We start from the raw sequence: 16,381 nt of genomic DNA on the forward strand, positions 1-16,381 counted from the left end.
GTCGGGGGCCGGACCACGTGTCTTGGCCCTGCTCCAGTGCTCCAGGCTGGGGCACTGAGTTGGGGCCACACCACGCGACTCCCGGAAGCTGCGGCATGGGCCCGCTCCAGCTTCTACGTGCTCCAATGAGAGCTGCAGGGGCAGTGCATGTGGATGGGGCAGTGTGCAGAGCCACCTGGCCGCACCTCTGTGTAGGAGCCGGAGAAGGGACATGCCACTGCTTCTGGGAGCCGCTTGAAGTAAGCACCACTCAGAGCCTATATCCCCTGAGCCTCTCCCCATTCTCCAACCCCCTGCCCCAGGCCTGATTCCCCTCCCACTCTCCAAACCCCTTGATCCCAGCCCACAGCACCCTCCTGCACCCCAAATCTCTCATCCCCAGCCCCACCCCAGAGCCTGCACCCCCAGCCAGAACCCGCAGCCCTTCCTGAACCTCTGATCCCCCTCCCACCCTCCAAAACACTTGGTGCCAACCCAGAGCACCCTCCTACACCCCAAACTCCTGACCCGCACCCCCACCCCAGAGCCCACACCCCCTCCTGCAGCTCAACCCCAATTTTGTGAGCATTCAAGGCCCACCATACAATTTCTAGTTCCCGATGGGGCCCTCGGGCCAAAAAGTTTGCCCACCCCTGCTCTAATATCTAAACACTTCATAAACATTAATAAATTTATCATCAGAACACTGCTGTAACAGGAGGCAGTGTTATTATCCCCGTTTTACATATGGGGAACTGAAACACTGAGGGATTAAGACCAAATTATCAAAAATGTCACCTAATTTTGGGTGCCCAAGTTGAGACACATAAGCCCTGATTTTTCACAGTACTTGGCAATTTTATAGCATTTTATATGTTGAAAACACAGCTCCAACCGACTTCAGTTACTGTTGTGAGCACTTAGCACGTCTGTACATGTGGACCCAAAGGTCTCAAGTTGAGCTACCAGAAAACGAGAAACACAAAGCAGATAGAAGAAATTTTGTCTTAAATGATTTGCCCAGCATCACATAGGAACTATAAGGCAAAGGCAGGGATAGAATCCAATTCTGGAGGGCAGCATTCGACTGCCTTTATTACGAGACCATCCTTTCTCTTCCTGTAATCTCCTGCATTTTCACTTTATGCTTTCCGACTTTGCAACCAGTGAGACAGGGATCCTATAGATAATGTCATTTATTATACAGTCTTTACTGATTCCCAGAAGATGATCCATCCTCTCTAGCATTTCCTAACTTTTGAATGCTTGACTTTACAACCTTAATGTTCTTTTCACATATTTTTGCATGTAATTTTCTAATTTTTTTAAAAAGCAAAATAAGGCAACCATGTGGAATCACACTGATCCCCCACATGGGTTATCAGTAGGATTTGGACATTTCAATCCACAGCACAGACCTCTGCCACTTGAGCTAATAGAGTAATTTAAGAGCAGTAGGCTGTTATAGTCTATGTCAGAGGTTCTCAAACTATAGTCCGTGGACCACCAGTGGTCTGCAAGCTCCATTCAGGTGGCCTGTGGATAGTTCCCTCTAAGGTGTGCACCTGGGCAGCTGCACACAAGAGAATGAAGGGCCACCCACCTAATTAGTGGAGCTGCGCAGGCATGGCTCCACTAATTAGGTGCTTGGCCCCTGAGAAGATGCATATGTAAGGTGAGGTGGTGGCCTTAGGGGGAATTTGGGACATGCAGGGCTGTGGTAGCCAGAGAAAGAGGTGATTTTCCCCAGTTCCAGGGCTGTGGCTGCCAGGGAGAGACCTTCCTCCTTCCCAGCTTGGGAGCTGCCATGGTGCGGGAGAGAGGAAACATCCATTGCATTAGAAAGTTAAGGCTAGTGATATTAAAATATGAGTTTTATACTTTTATTTGTAGAAAAAAAGTTAATTATTATTAAGGTTTTTTTATATAGTGCTTTTATCCAAAGCGCTTTACAATAGTTAGCTAACGGTACAAACAACATTTGGAAAGATCATTAAGTGGTCCGCTGAGACCTTCAGCAATTTTCAAGTGGTCCGCGGAAAAAAAAGTTTGAGAACCACTGATCTATGTGGATCAACCAGTAGAGGGAAATAAGACATGCTGGCAGTGGGTTTCACAGATACTTGCTGACAGAAAGGAATGTAAAGACTTAGGAAACCTGGGTCAAATTCCAGTTTCTGGAGCAGAGTGTGTTCAAGTTGTTATAAACCCTTCTGCCTAATGACCTCACATCACCCTGGGTCCTGTCCCCATCTCCTTCTGCTCCTATCTACTCCCAACACCTGCCCCACTCTCCCTTTGTTCTTTCCACCCCCTCTGGCCTATTCACTCCTCCTAACTGCCATCTAGATCTTTCCCCATCTTCTTCCATTTCTCATCCATGCCTACACCCTGATTCCTGTCCCCATTCCCTTCCCCTTCTGATCGTACTCAAAGGCTCAGACTCCTGACCTCTTCTCCACCTGATTCCCCACCAACTACCTACTCCCTGCATCCTTTCCCTTCTGTGCCCATGCACCCTCTTCTCCCCAGCCTCTCTACACCACCTTCTATCCATTGTTCCTATCCAACCCCCCACTCCTGACTACTTCCTTTCCCCTCTGCTGTTACCAGCTGCCACACCCCTGCAGCTCTTGTCTCTGTCCCTCTCAGCTCATATCTACCACCTTGTCACCTGATTCCTGTCCTGTCCCCTTCTGCTTCTCCACCACCACCCTGGGTCCTGCTCCCTTCCGCTCTGCACCAAACCATCCCCAACACACTGCAGTCTTACCCAGGCCATTTGTCTGATTTTAAACTGGACAGTCCTCTTTTTGATTAGTCTGTCCCCCATCCAATACTGAGACAAAACCATGCATGGTTTTATCTCAGTATTGGATGGAGATGCCATTTTGAAGATGCCACTCCAACCCTGCCAGCATGATCTGCACCTATGCAGCCTCAGGAGGGAGCATGCCCAGAATAGACAGGTTCTTTGGAAAATGTAGTTGCCAAACTTTAAAAAGTCTTCACTGAGCAGGTGCGAACTGTGGTTTTTCAGAGGCTTATATATTGGCCAAATTTGGATGAATTTTCACAGGGATGAACATATGATATATCCCTGAGACCAAGGTGATCCCATCACAGCTTACTTTCAAGTCCCTGTTTCAAAGCAAGGAGGCACTAGAGTTTCTCACTTAAATAGTTGCAAGATTTATTATTACCATTATTTTTAACAAGGACAAAGCAATGTATTTTCCCCAAATCTCATTTGGGAAGCAGCTTGACCATTTCAGCTGAAACTAAAAAAAAAAAAAATAGCTTGAGACATATACCTGTCATGGAAAATTTCAACCCAAATAGTTAGTTTTGCAAAGTTATAAGACCTGAAAGTAGAGACTTATAATGGGAAATCTCAGGCAGCCTTAGCTATAGACATAACTTTCTGCATTGTCTGTAATTTGTTTGTTCTATTGAGTTTCATACTGAATATACAGTGGAATGTGATCACATAATATTCAAGAATTTAATCAGGGGATACTGAAGAAATTAGAAATGAAATCCTAGCATGCTTTAATTTTACTTTAAAAAGGACATTTAGGATAATTAAGGATCCGGACATCAACAAGGCAGAAAGTGTGTTGCTCCAATTTGGGGCAGATTACTGGTGCATGTTTAAGACTTCAAATTCCAAGACAGCTTTTTGGAGCACAAAAACTAATAATGTTTCAAATTTTTAGAATTCCAATATTCAAGTGGATTTCAAATCAGGCAAATCCAGTTCACTCCTGCCTATTTAAAACAATACCTATTTTTTAAAAGATCTTTTATTTTACCCTACCCTTAATAACTAGTTACATAGCTTTGCTATAAAAAGAACATAGAATTGGAGCAGTTAGCCTGCCCTTAATATTACGCTGCTCTTTAACAACTATAAATAAGAGGAGTCAGGAAGATTGCCCCTCTGTCCTATATTACTGCAAGATGAGAAAGGGATTGTTGCAGCATAATCAAATAATTAATAAACCTTTATTGCAAAACCCAATCTCATTATGGCATGATCTGACTAGAAGGAGACAGAAAGAACATAGAGCAAAATAAAAATAGCTAATAGTAAGCACTTACCTTTTCCAGGTCTGGTTCTTCCAAAGCTAGTGCAAGCTCATTATTGTCCATTACAGAGGCAGCTGCAACATCTAGTGGAGTGGAACCCCTCATAGAAGGAGATGCTGGAGAAAAGTATGATAATATATAGTAATTAAAATTATTTAGTTTGCACTAATGAAAGTTGTGCAGCAGAGGGCAGCAGTTACACTGTAATCTAGGTCATACTCAAATATATTCTTTTACAGTATGTTTTACAGTCCCAACTCAACACAGCAAAGCTTAAGTGCTTTACTGAGTAGGGATGGACTTAAGTACATGCTTAAGTTCTGTGCTGATTCAGGCCTATATACACTGTGTTACTGTTTTAAAGACACAGCCAAAGCAGCCTGGAATAACTACTCATAAAAACAGTGAACTTTAGAGAAATTTAATACATGTTATATGTCCTCAGCAGAGGGAAAATTTTCATTCTATAACTCTAGAGGGCATGAAGTGCTATCAAAAGATCATCTCAAAAGTTTAAAAATGTGTATTCCTTATTGGGGCATTGTGTTTCATGTCTTACAATCACCTACTATTTCATTATTATACTCTTAAGTTGGTAATAAGAAAGTCATTTTATCTTGGGTCACACAATTCTAAGGCACACTAAAATTAAGAACTATGCACTTCCAGGCTTTGGGGGTAGAATATGAAACTTCAAGTCATATGGTTGCACTTCAGGGAAGGATCTTTGCATTACTAACTTTTTAAATAATAATATACTATATATATATAGATATATATGTACCTTCCTAACCATTCATTTAGTTGGCAGACTAGACGCCAGCATTATTATGGGGGTTAAATTAAATCTTTAATTTCCAGAAATAACTGTATCAAAGGTAAGGGGCATCAAGCAATATGGTTTTCTTCCTAACTATTTCATTATGTTTAAATAACCCAGATTTAGATTCTTCTGTTTGTAATCCAATTCACAGAAGTCTAATGATAGAAAGAAAGATAGAAAACTATGATTTTCATTAACATTAATCCAATAATTGTATTTAAACTTCAAAGAGGTCCTCACAATACCATGCCTCAGCTTGATAAACAAGTCAGACAGCAGTCTTGCGATATTGCAATATCCATGGGAGTTGGTTTCAGCAGTTAGTTACATGACATACCAAGCCCAACACTGCTGTTTTCCAGCAAGTAACTTAGATGCTCAAACATGGCCTTTTGGTTTTGGCGGCTGATTCGACAGAAGTAGCACAGGAACCGACAACAGCTTGCTACCATCTTAGGAAAAGCGATCTGCTAAAGAAGAATATTGACAAAGCAATGAAATATATTAATTACCAATGCTGCGCAGATTCTTCTTCATGTATGCCTAACAAGAAATTATTATGACAGGATCAATGTAGTCAGTGGCTCTTATATGCATGCCTTAACCCCAGTTAGTCTGGGGAACAAAAAAAAAGACTTCCTTGCACCTTTCTCTTAGGTTCATTTTAACAGCAAGCCTAAAATGATGATATAAGTCATTCTGCAGAGCTTCAGGAAAATGCAAAGGGCTATATGAGAGTGAAAGAAGATGGTGTATGAACAACCATTTCTGCATCTCAAAGTGCATTACAGACTACAGTGTTTATACATTATTACATAGAAAAAATACGTTAAAAGTTAGGAAATTCCAAAACCAGTGCAATCTTAGGCCCGGTCTGCACCTGAAAATTAGATTGACCCAGCTACATCGCTCAGGGCTGTGAAAAATGCAGTGCAATGTAGTTAGGTTGACCTAGCTCCCACTGTAGAAGCAGCTAGGTTGACAGAAGAATCCTTATCTTGCATGTGTCTTTTATTACGTCATCACATAATATTTTAGCCACAGGACCCCTGCCTCATTCAATGCACAAGATGGAAGGTGTTCACTTAATGAGCAGATATTGAATGTTTTGTTTTATCTTTATTGTTCAGTGTGGAGCTCCATGCCTTATTTACTGCACACCACTCAAACCCTGCTATAAAGAGAGAATTATTAACCTCCTCATGGGTGTAGCGTCTGAATGCTTCAAAAACATTAGTCAATTTATCTTCAGAAGACCCCCGTGAGGCACAAGATATCATGATCCCCTTTTTACAGATGGGGAACTGAAGCACACAGGGTAGGTCTACACTGCAATTAAACATCCATGGCTGACCCATGTCAGCTGACTCAGGCTCATGGGGCTCATGCTAATGGACTGTTTAATTGCAGTGTAGACGTTCAGGTTCAGGCTCAAGCCTGAACATCTATACTGCAATTAAATAGTGCCTTAGCTGGAGTCCCGCAAGCCCGAGTCAGCTGGCACAGGCCAGCTGTTGGAGTTTAATTGCAGTGTAGACCTACCCAGACAAGTTAAGGTCAAAATTTTCCCACTAATTTTGGGTGCCCAAACTGACACACCTAGGACCTGATTTTTCAGAGTATTAAGCATTATATAGCACTAATATTTCAAAGTACAGCTTCCACTGACTTCACTTGTAGTTGTGAGTTGTAAATATTATAGCCGTTCAGTGTTGTGGTACACCGAACGTCTATGGGTAGCATGCCAGGTGTACTGTGAGTTGGAGGCAAGCACTGAAGGTGCTTCAGCTGGGAGACCCTGTAGGCACTAGTGCTGACGGGTCCTAGTAACCACTCAGACATTTGACTAAAATGAAAGTGTATTTTACTAGGACTGACAAAAAGGGAAAGATTGTAAATACCCTAGGAACCGTGGCTTAAACAGTTACAACTCAAAGAATGACAAAGTGGTTCTTATGTGGGCTCCTGGGGGGCAGCCCAGTGAAGGATTAGAGCTCTTCAGGTCCAGTGCCTAGGATTCCCTCTCTAGTCCAGGCTTCTGTTCAAAGCAGAGAGGAGTTTCCAGGCTATGATTGTTAGTAGTGTGTCTCTTATTGGAGGTCCACTGTACTGACTTCCAACCCATTCCTGCACAGACCTGCTCCCAGCTGCAATGTCCAGCAGTAACTCTCTGTTCCGTTCATGATCCTCTGACTTGTACTGCAGCCTCCTGTATACTAGGGTTGCCAACTCTCCAGGATTGTCTTGGAGTCTCCAGGAATTAAAGATCAATCTTTAATTAAAGATTATGTTGTGATGAAACCTCCAGGAATATATCCAACCAAAATTGGAAACCCTACTCGACACACAGTTTCCTGAGGTTCTCTCCCTGTATCCAGTTTCCTGTTGTTCTTGGCTTACCATGCTGCCATTACTTCCCCAAAAGTGATAACTCCTTCCTGGGTCAGGGCTTTAGAGTTTCTGCCTCCTCCTCCTACCTGGACCGGAGAAAGCAATGTGTGGTGGGGAAGAGGTTGATGGGGATAGTATCATCTGCTTAAATGCTCAACGCTTCTGCAAATCAGACCTTAGGGTCTCAAGTCAGCACCCAGAAAATAAGAAACACACACTTAGAGAAAATCTGAGACAAGTTTTTAAGTGACATGACTAGTATCACATAGCTGCTTTGTGGCAGAGGCAGGGATATAATTCAATTCTCCAGGACAGCTTTCAACTGCCTTAACCATAAGACCATCTTTTCTCTTCCTGCAGTCCCCTGATTCATTCACTACATAAATAAAGCAGCTGTGCTGTAGATAGCCTTCTTTATTAAGCAACCCTGATTTATCTCCACAGCAGGTCTTCTCTGTGCACTGAAAGAAGCAGCCGTTTAGAGGAAAAATATAATATGTGATCAGGTAATTAATGGCTGTATTGTAATGTTTACGCATGAGAGGGACAAATTCAAGTTGCATAGGCAATCTTAACTCTGGCATTTCCTGACTTTTGAGCATTTGACTTTGCAACCTTAAAGATGTTCTTCTACACAATTTTGTGTCCAACACAAATATATGGTCATTCGTTATGCAGCCACTTCCAGGGTGCAAATAGGGTTGCCAATTTTCCCGGTTTGTCTGGGAGTCTCCCAGAATCGGGCTCAATCTCCCAGGGGCTACCAAAGTCAATCCAGAGGATTTTAGGCCACTAAAAGTCCGATGGCACAGCGGGGGCTAAGGCAGGCTCCCTATCTGCCCTAGTTCTGCCGTCCGCTTCCAGAAGCAGTGCATGTCCAGCAGCAGCTCCTAGGCAAAGACACGGCTGGGTGGGGTCTCTTCACGCTGCCCCCATCCCTTGTGCCGACTCCGCAGCTCCCATTGGCTGGGATCAGGGAACTGGGGCCAATGGGAGCTGCAGGGGCGGCGCTTGCAGGCAGGGACAGCATGCAGAGCCACTTGGCCACCCCGAGCCTAGGAGCCACTGCCAGACACGCTGTCACTTCCAGGAGCTGCCGGAGGTAAGGGCCACCCACCCCGAACCTGCACCCCGAACCCTCTCCCGCACCCAAACTCCAAGCCCTAACCCCTCCTGCACCCAAACTCTATCCCAGAGCCCACACCCTGCACCCCCTCCTGCACCCCAACCCCCATCCCAGTCCACACCTGCACCCAAACTCCCCACCAGAGCTCGAACCCCCTTCTGCACCCCAACCCCCCATCTCAGCCCTGAGTCCCCTCCCGCACTCAAAATCCCACCTGGAGCCCACAGGCTTAGCCCAGAGCCCCCTCCCACACTCCAAACCCCTCAGCTCCACCCCCCAGCACAGAGCCCACATCCTGTCTTACATCTCAACCCCCTGCCCCAGCTCGGTTAAAGTGAGTGAGGGTGGGGGAGAGTGAACGATGCAGGGAGGGGGGCTAGAGTGAGTGGGGGTGGAGCCTTGGGGAAGGGTGAGGGAAGGGAGTAGGGCAAGGGTATTTGGATTTGTGCCATTAGATAGTTGGCAACCTACGTGCAAAGCAGCAGCCATTCTGCACCAGCAACACTACACATTTTTTTTCTTTTAAATGGAGGAGAAATGAAGAATAAGTTCTCTAATTCAGTCAACAAGGGTATGAAGCAGACTTAAACAATTAAACAAATTGGACTTTTTCTAGAAAATTGGGGTCAATACCTCTATCCTTGCAAAACTGTCATTAGGCATTTCCCGCTATGTGGAGCTATTAATAAAACAATACAACTTTCAATTTACAAATCAGCACAAAAAAGTTTTCTTAAATATATTTCATAATGAACAGTTTCAAGTTTTGTGAGCCACAATATGGAAACATTTAAAGATTCACTGCAATACTTTTAAATAAACATTCCACTTAGATCCTAAATTATAATAGGATATGAATTTAGGCTTTAAAATGGCAAATAAATGCATTCATACTACTGCAGTGAGGCAGTCTCCAAGATAACCAAGACATCATGAAGTTTCAAGATTTTTGTGTAGAGATGATTTCAGGTCAAATTAACTGAGTTTAGAAGTAACAAGATGTTTTTCTAACTGCCATTGCTGCAAACTCAAATTGAGATCTGAAAATCAAGCTGCGTTCTTTCTAGATTGTGCATCTCTAGGTCAGATCTAAGGTTCTTGCAGACATACCCCTCCCCTATCTGAACTTTTAAGAACCAGCAGCAGGACACTCTCAGCTGGAGGCCTGCATCACTGGAATTCATTCCTTTTCAGGGCGCAATATAATATATATATTTAATTAGTTTAACTTTTATTTTATTTGTTGTGGTTGCATTTACTCCCGACAAAGTGACAACATTGCTGCTAATATCTATGGAGGCAGCAGTGCTTCTTCAGTGCCACCTATTGTTCATGGTTCAGGTAAATAATGGGCTCGGACTAAGTCAATAATATTCAGAAGTAATAACAGCAGATTGTAAGCACTGGTACTAGAAAATTCAGGGGTTTGTTTAATAACCAATGTGCATATTCCTAAAAATGATGGTGATTCTTTTCAACAAGCAAGACCCTTATTCATCAGATGACAGAACTGTGAAAAAATTCCCACTACTTATGAAGCAATACATACAATATAAATTTGGGTTTTTTTAAATGTTCATGACGACATTTAATATTTTGGGGGGTTGCATCTGTGAAAATGAAAAATAGTTCTGTAGGTGAGGAACTGTTACTTTGTTACTGAAAAATAAAATAAAGAACATCATTATAAAAATGGTCAAAAATATTTTCCTGGGGGAAACAAACTTGGAAAAACTTGCTTTTTTGTCCCCAATGACATTTTTCCTGTTGGCATCAAGTCTGTGTTCCAGAATAATTTTTTAAATTGATTCTTTATCAAAGCCACATGAAAATCTGAGGTTTATTATGCATGTACTGTAATTATTGAGGTGAAAACTCTGAAGTACTAATGCAGCTCTATCTGGTAGTAAAAGCATGAGAACAGTAAGACTCCAACTTACAGGGCAAGTCTGGTCAGAAACCATTAGCTTCTTTCCCACTGTCAGCTTAATACATTGATCTTCTACAGCTGTTATACTAAGCAAACAGTTATATTTTTCAATGGGCAGACAGCAAAATACCACACTGATCAGTTAGTCTCCTAAAGTTATGTGTTTCAGAGTAGCAGCCGTGTTAGTCTGTATTCGCAAAAAAGAAAAGGAGTGAGCTGTAGCTCACGAAAGCTTACGCTCAAATAAATTTGTTAGTCTCTAAGGTGCCACAAGTCCTCCTTTTCTTTTTTGCTAAAGTCATGTCTACAACATATTCTGTGATACTGGCAGTTAAAACAAATTCTTTTAACACACACATTGTTTTGGAGGGGCTGATTTGCCGCTGCTGTAAATGGTCATAGTTTCATTAACTTCATGGAGCTATGACAATGTCCAACAATTGAGGATCTGCCGCACCATGTTGAATACTGTATATTTTGCAATGCATGCACATTGGAATCCATTAACATGTAACCTTTTGAGCATTCCCGGACTTTGATTCTCCTCTCACTTATAAAAAACCAGCACAAGATCAGAATCAGATACTATGTTTGTATGACATATACCTATAAAGCCAGGAAATGTGACCCTCCACAGGCATCACCACTTGGGTTGGTTTCAAAAATGGATAGAATGAGTTTTGCCATAGAGATGGACCAGATGAAAAAAAAAAGGATGGTCACGTTTCTACTTCTTTGTTTCAGATGTCACAAGGGGGGCTTCCAAATGTCAAATATGGTTTCCATCAGAGGTGGTGTAAACATATTTATATAATTAATGGGTGGATAACTGGGCAACTACTGTCAAAGCTGACTGCATGTTATTCAAAATTGTATCTATCTCAGCCACTAGCAATGGCATCCAAAAACAAGCTGCATTTTGGCAAACTCTGAGTCTAGCAAAGATCAGATAGAAGCCAACATACTGCACTATCTAACAAATTTCATGGCCTATCTCCCAAAGTCCTCCCACTGAATTTGCTAGCACTGACAAAATCAATGTTTTAACAGCAGTCTGAGACTTTTAGTTTATTAAGATGGCACGTTTTGCTCATTGCCTCAAGCTAGTAGAGCATGACTCCCACAATACATGTATGAAGTATAGTGGTAGCTGTGTTGGTCCTAGGATATATGTGAGCCAAGGTTGGTGAGGTAATATATTTTATTGGACCAGCTTCTGTTAGTGAGAGAGACCAACAGACGTTGGTCCAATAAAAGATATTACCTCACCCACCTTGTCTCTCACAATACATGGCAGTCCTTATCTGTGACATATCCCCTCCCTTTAGGGCTCCTGAATAGATGAATGATTTCTGCTTTCTCCTTGCTTGTTTCAAAGATGTAGGGATTATATTTCTCACTATCTTTATTTTTTCCACAATTAAAAACCAGTTCTTGCTCTCCTCGGCCTTAGATTTTGACTTTTTTCCCTTTCTTTTTATAAAAAAGAAAAACAAAAAACTACCTCAATTAATAATTGTGGAGGACATCAGCGTAAGTGAAGCCTTCAGCTTTCCTATGAAGTCTTTGATATGACTTGATTACCTTCTAATAACTGTCAGCAACAATTTTGTTTTCCCTCAGTTTTCTTTAATCTTTTCATAATTTGTGTTATGTATTCCATACAGTGACATGCATCATTTTAGGTTTCTTACAATGACAGCCTACCTGCTAAGCAAAATATTGAAAATATACTTGGGCTCCCAGTATACTTTTATTTGATGCAGAGATACAATAAATAAGGGGTTCTCAACCAGGGGTATGCAGTGGTTTTCCAGGGAGTACTTAATCTAGATCACTGTTTCTTAATGTGGGGGTTGCAGCTCACAGTGGGATCTTGGGACAGGTTTAGGGGGATCGCAAGTGCAGGGTCGGCATTAGGAGGTGGCAACCAGGGCAACTGCCCCAGGCCACGCAACAGGGGCCCCCGCAAAGCTAAGTTACATGCTTCAGCACTGCTGCCTGCAGCTCGGGCTTCAGACAAGGCTCACAAGTGAAAAACAGGCTCAAGTATCACACTGAAATGTAAGTACAATATTTATATTCCAATGGATTTATTTTATAATTATATGGTAAAAAGAGAAAGTAAGCAATTTGTCAGTAATAGTGCCCTGTGACACTTTTGTCTTTTTATATCTGATTTTGTAAGCAAGTAGTTTTTAAGTGAAGTGAAACTTGGGGGTATGCAAGAGAAATCAGACTCCTGAAAGTGATACAGTAGTCTGGAAAGGTTGAGAACCTCAGCAATAAATCACTGGATTGATGTTCTCTTTAACAAAGGTATATGTGGGCCATACCACTCACTCTCTCTATTTTTCCTTGTTCCCATTTAAATGAATCAATGCCTCAATACTGTGCCAGACGACTTTGTGCTACTGGAGGTGCTATCTTTCAGATAGGAAGCAAAAGTGAGGTCCTGACTAGTGTTAGGTGACTAAAACAAACAAACAAAAATAAAAATTTTAAAATGCAAATATCCTGAGAATAAAACCTGCAAATTTACTTCATTAGTACTCAAGATCCATTTTCTTTGCATATATTTAGGCAGCAAGTTTTTATTTTCAAGAACACTCAGAAAAAATGCATAAAAATCTTAGCAAGAATTTGAGTATTTACATTAGAAGTGCACTGTTTGCAAAACAAATAGTTACAAATAGTTGGAGATAATCTGTGAGCAGAAAAGGGGTCCCCTCTAAATTATAAATCTTATGTCCTTAATTTTATAGATGGGGAAATTGCGGCACAGGGAGGGGAAGTGCCTTCCTCAAGGTCACCCAGCAAGCCAGCTGCAGAGCTGAGAATAGAATACAGGTCTTCTGAGTCCCAGTCCAGTGCTCTATTCCCTAGGCCACATTGCTTATATGTTTATACATATACACCATATGCTTGAGTGAAATACTTGCTGCCACAAAATTTAAAAAAAAAACCCAAGGGAACACCGCATTACAATAATATTATGGCAGATACACAATCCGACAAATAGATGGAATTTGGAAATTCTTTCCCTGTCACTGCTTCCTATTACACATCTTAATAGGATTTTGCTGATGTTCAAGAGATAAAATTAATGATAAAATACTTGGGAAATTACCTGAGATTTATCTCCTCCAAGCACATTTACCATGACTTCCATAACTGTCTCATGCATACCAAGGATTCTCATTAAGTTAGGATGCTGATAAAACACCTTGTTGTTCATTATATCCCTAAATTGGGGGGAAAGTCAACAATGTATTTAAAAAAATCACATTTTCATTTAAATTATCAAAACAGATATTTCAGAAATATAGAATGTGTGTTTCAGTGGAAAGCATTATTCATATTTCAAGAGTCATTACAAAATGATCATTTTCAACTCTGAGTTTTTACCACAATAGTGAAAATATTTGACACTTCTTAAACATTAATCATTTTCTTATTTGGCATCATTTTTTTTAATTTGATGTGAAATATTATGCATCTAATATGCTCATTCCAACTTGAAACACTGCTTTAAACAATTTTTACTTCTGGTCTCCTTGAAGAAAAGACACATTGTATAATGGTCAAAGCACATGACTGTGAGTCAAGAATTGTGGTTCTATTCTTGTTTCTGCCGCATTTGTAAAATTGAAGTGATAGTTCTTACCTATCTCACAGTGGTGTTTCTGAAGTTTATATCATTAATGTTTGTAACACTTTGAGGTACATTAAAAGAAGATGCTTTCGGAGTGCAGTACATTGGGAATACATTTGTACAGCCTCCTTAAGCAGGGATATTTTAACATTTTTACTTTGAGTCCTCTTCATACATATCCTAGCTCTCACGACACTTTATAGGACACAATAGTTTTCCTGGAGATACAATGGCCCATTGGATATTGCTGGCATTTTAGAAAAAATAGTAAAAAAAACCTGCTTTAGAGGAACATAGAAGACTGGGAATAGGAGTAGGACATGATCCACCTCTTCCAAAAAGGGCTACTGGCAACTTCAATTTCCAAAAGGCTTGATCCAGGCTCACTGAAATCAATGGCAAAGTGCCCATAGACTTTAATGGTGCAGGATCAGGGCCAAATTGGGAACCACTGTCTTACAGTAATCTGCTAGGTACCATATAATGAATTGCTAAATGCAACAAAAAGAACAATTTCTTTGCAGAATAAAATAATAAAAATAAATAGCCAGAAGGTAAAGGAAAACTTTACATCTGTTGTAAGGGAAAGAAACAGCACATTCAGCTTGTATCAATTCTTGCCTAATGAAGAGTCTTGGAAGATACTATTCAGAAACATTAGGACCATCATCTTGCTTTCTTTCTCTCAATAAAATATTTTCATTCAATTGATTTTCTAATTTTTAAAATCTAAAATTTTCTTATTCCATTTTTTAATTAAAATATATGTGACCTGTATGCACACAGGTTTCAGAGTAGCAGCCATGTTAGTCTGTATTCGCAAAAAGAAAAGGAGTACTTGTGGCACCTTAGAGACTAACAAATTTATTAGAGCATAAGCTTTCGTGAGCTACAGCTCACTTCATCGGATCATCACTTCATGATGAAGTGAGCTGTAGCTCACGAAAGCTTATGCTCTAATAAATTTGTTAGTCTCTAAGGTGCCACAAGTACTCCTTTTCTTTTTGCGAATAAAGACTAACACGGCTGCTACTCTGAAACCTGTCATTATGCAAGGCACTGAATTTAGCCGTATAGAGTGGTTTTTTTTCCACCAAATGCATCCGATGAAGTGAGCTGTAGCTCACGAAAGCTTATGCTCTAATAAATTTGTTAGTCTCTAAGGTGCCACAAGTACTCCTTTTCTTTGTATGCACACAGAGTAAGTCACACACATATAGGACTACGACAATATGCCCAGGCTACAATGAAATTTATCTGAAGTAGCCACTGCAGGGACCAACAAAAATCAACTGCTTAAGAGAGGTGGTTTTATAATGGAGGTGGAGCAGAAATGTATTCATTTTATTAGGGAATGCTCCAGGTTAGTCTCTCAAAAAGATAATCTTATAAAGGGTTCACTGTCAATACTACCTAATCTTCTGATTCAAATGTGGTCGGTTATTACTGAGATGGCTTTTTGGGTTTCAACCTAATATCTAATGAAGGATTGCCTGCTACAAAGATATCAGACAGTCTTTCTTGAGCAATGGCTTTTCATTTAAACTTAATAAAATGAAAATAAAATAAAGGGAAGTCAATTTAGAGTTCATGAAAGCTACTGGATTGACACCAATGGAGATATAAATCCTTTACTTATCCACAAAGCTGGTAAAATGTGGAGGATCAGCAGCCAAATCTTCAGCATCTCACTATTACTTTTATTAACTGCCACCCTGATCCAGAGATGCTGTTTTTGGTATGAAAACAAAGTTCAGTCTTTATAATATCCTTGGTAGTTTTGGCCTATACATTCAGATTGGCAGCCAAGGAGCCAACTGAAGCCAGCTGTGGTAGTGGTGGATTTTGAGATATGGACACATGCCTTTGAGCAACTGAAATGAGACCACCAGCTAATTTCTCATAGGCTGCAGAATAACTACATAACTGTAGAGTAATGACATTCAGACACTACCTGGGTCAGACTAAAGCCAGTGACCTAGAAATGAAAGGCTCTGCATCCCATTTCCAAACCCTTACTCAATACTTAAAAAGAAAATGATGTTAATTCCATACCCTAATCCATTAATCATAAGCAATTCCTCTTCTTTTCCCATTCTGACACTCAGAAGGGAGCGAATCTGGCCTAGTGCTGCTAGTAAATTGATTGTATCCTGCACAGAAGCAGCACTAATAGTGTAGGCCTTCCTCAGAGCCTGCAGTAGCTCACCGATGCTGTCATATTGCCTACGAAGTAGGCTGAACATAATCCGGACTAATTCTGGATCTTGGATCTGGTCTTCCTGAGCCCAGCGCACCATAGTCTGAGATATGAGTTCCTTCAAAGTAGCTGAAATAACAAACAAATTATGTAAAACATGAATAACTACTGCAGCAATTGTAAAG

The 16,381-nt window shown here is 41.0% G+C and overlaps 1 protein-coding gene across 1 annotated transcript in view; it reads right to left on the reverse strand.

The window, feature by feature from the left end:
- The window catches only part of RYR3 (ryanodine receptor 3), a 529,369-nt gene that overhangs the window by 249,305 nt on the left and 263,683 nt on the right, over nt 1–16,381 (reverse strand). Inside the window, exons 39-42 of the mRNA XM_043516837.1 lie at nt 16,052–16,325; nt 13,472–13,586; nt 5,232–5,364; nt 4,084–4,187 (exon numbers count right to left, since the gene is read on the reverse strand). Coding sequence (XP_043372772.1) covers nt 4,084–4,187; nt 5,232–5,364; nt 13,472–13,586; nt 16,052–16,325 — 626 coding nt within the window. The remainder of the gene's footprint in view (nt 1–4,083; nt 4,188–5,231; nt 5,365–13,471; nt 13,587–16,051; nt 16,326–16,381) is intronic.

This window comes from Dermochelys coriacea, chromosome 6 (genome assembly GCF_009764565.3).
Source record: "Dermochelys coriacea isolate rDerCor1 chromosome 6, rDerCor1.pri.v4, whole genome shotgun sequence".
NCBI lineage: Eukaryota > Metazoa > Chordata > Testudines > Dermochelyidae > Dermochelys > Dermochelys coriacea.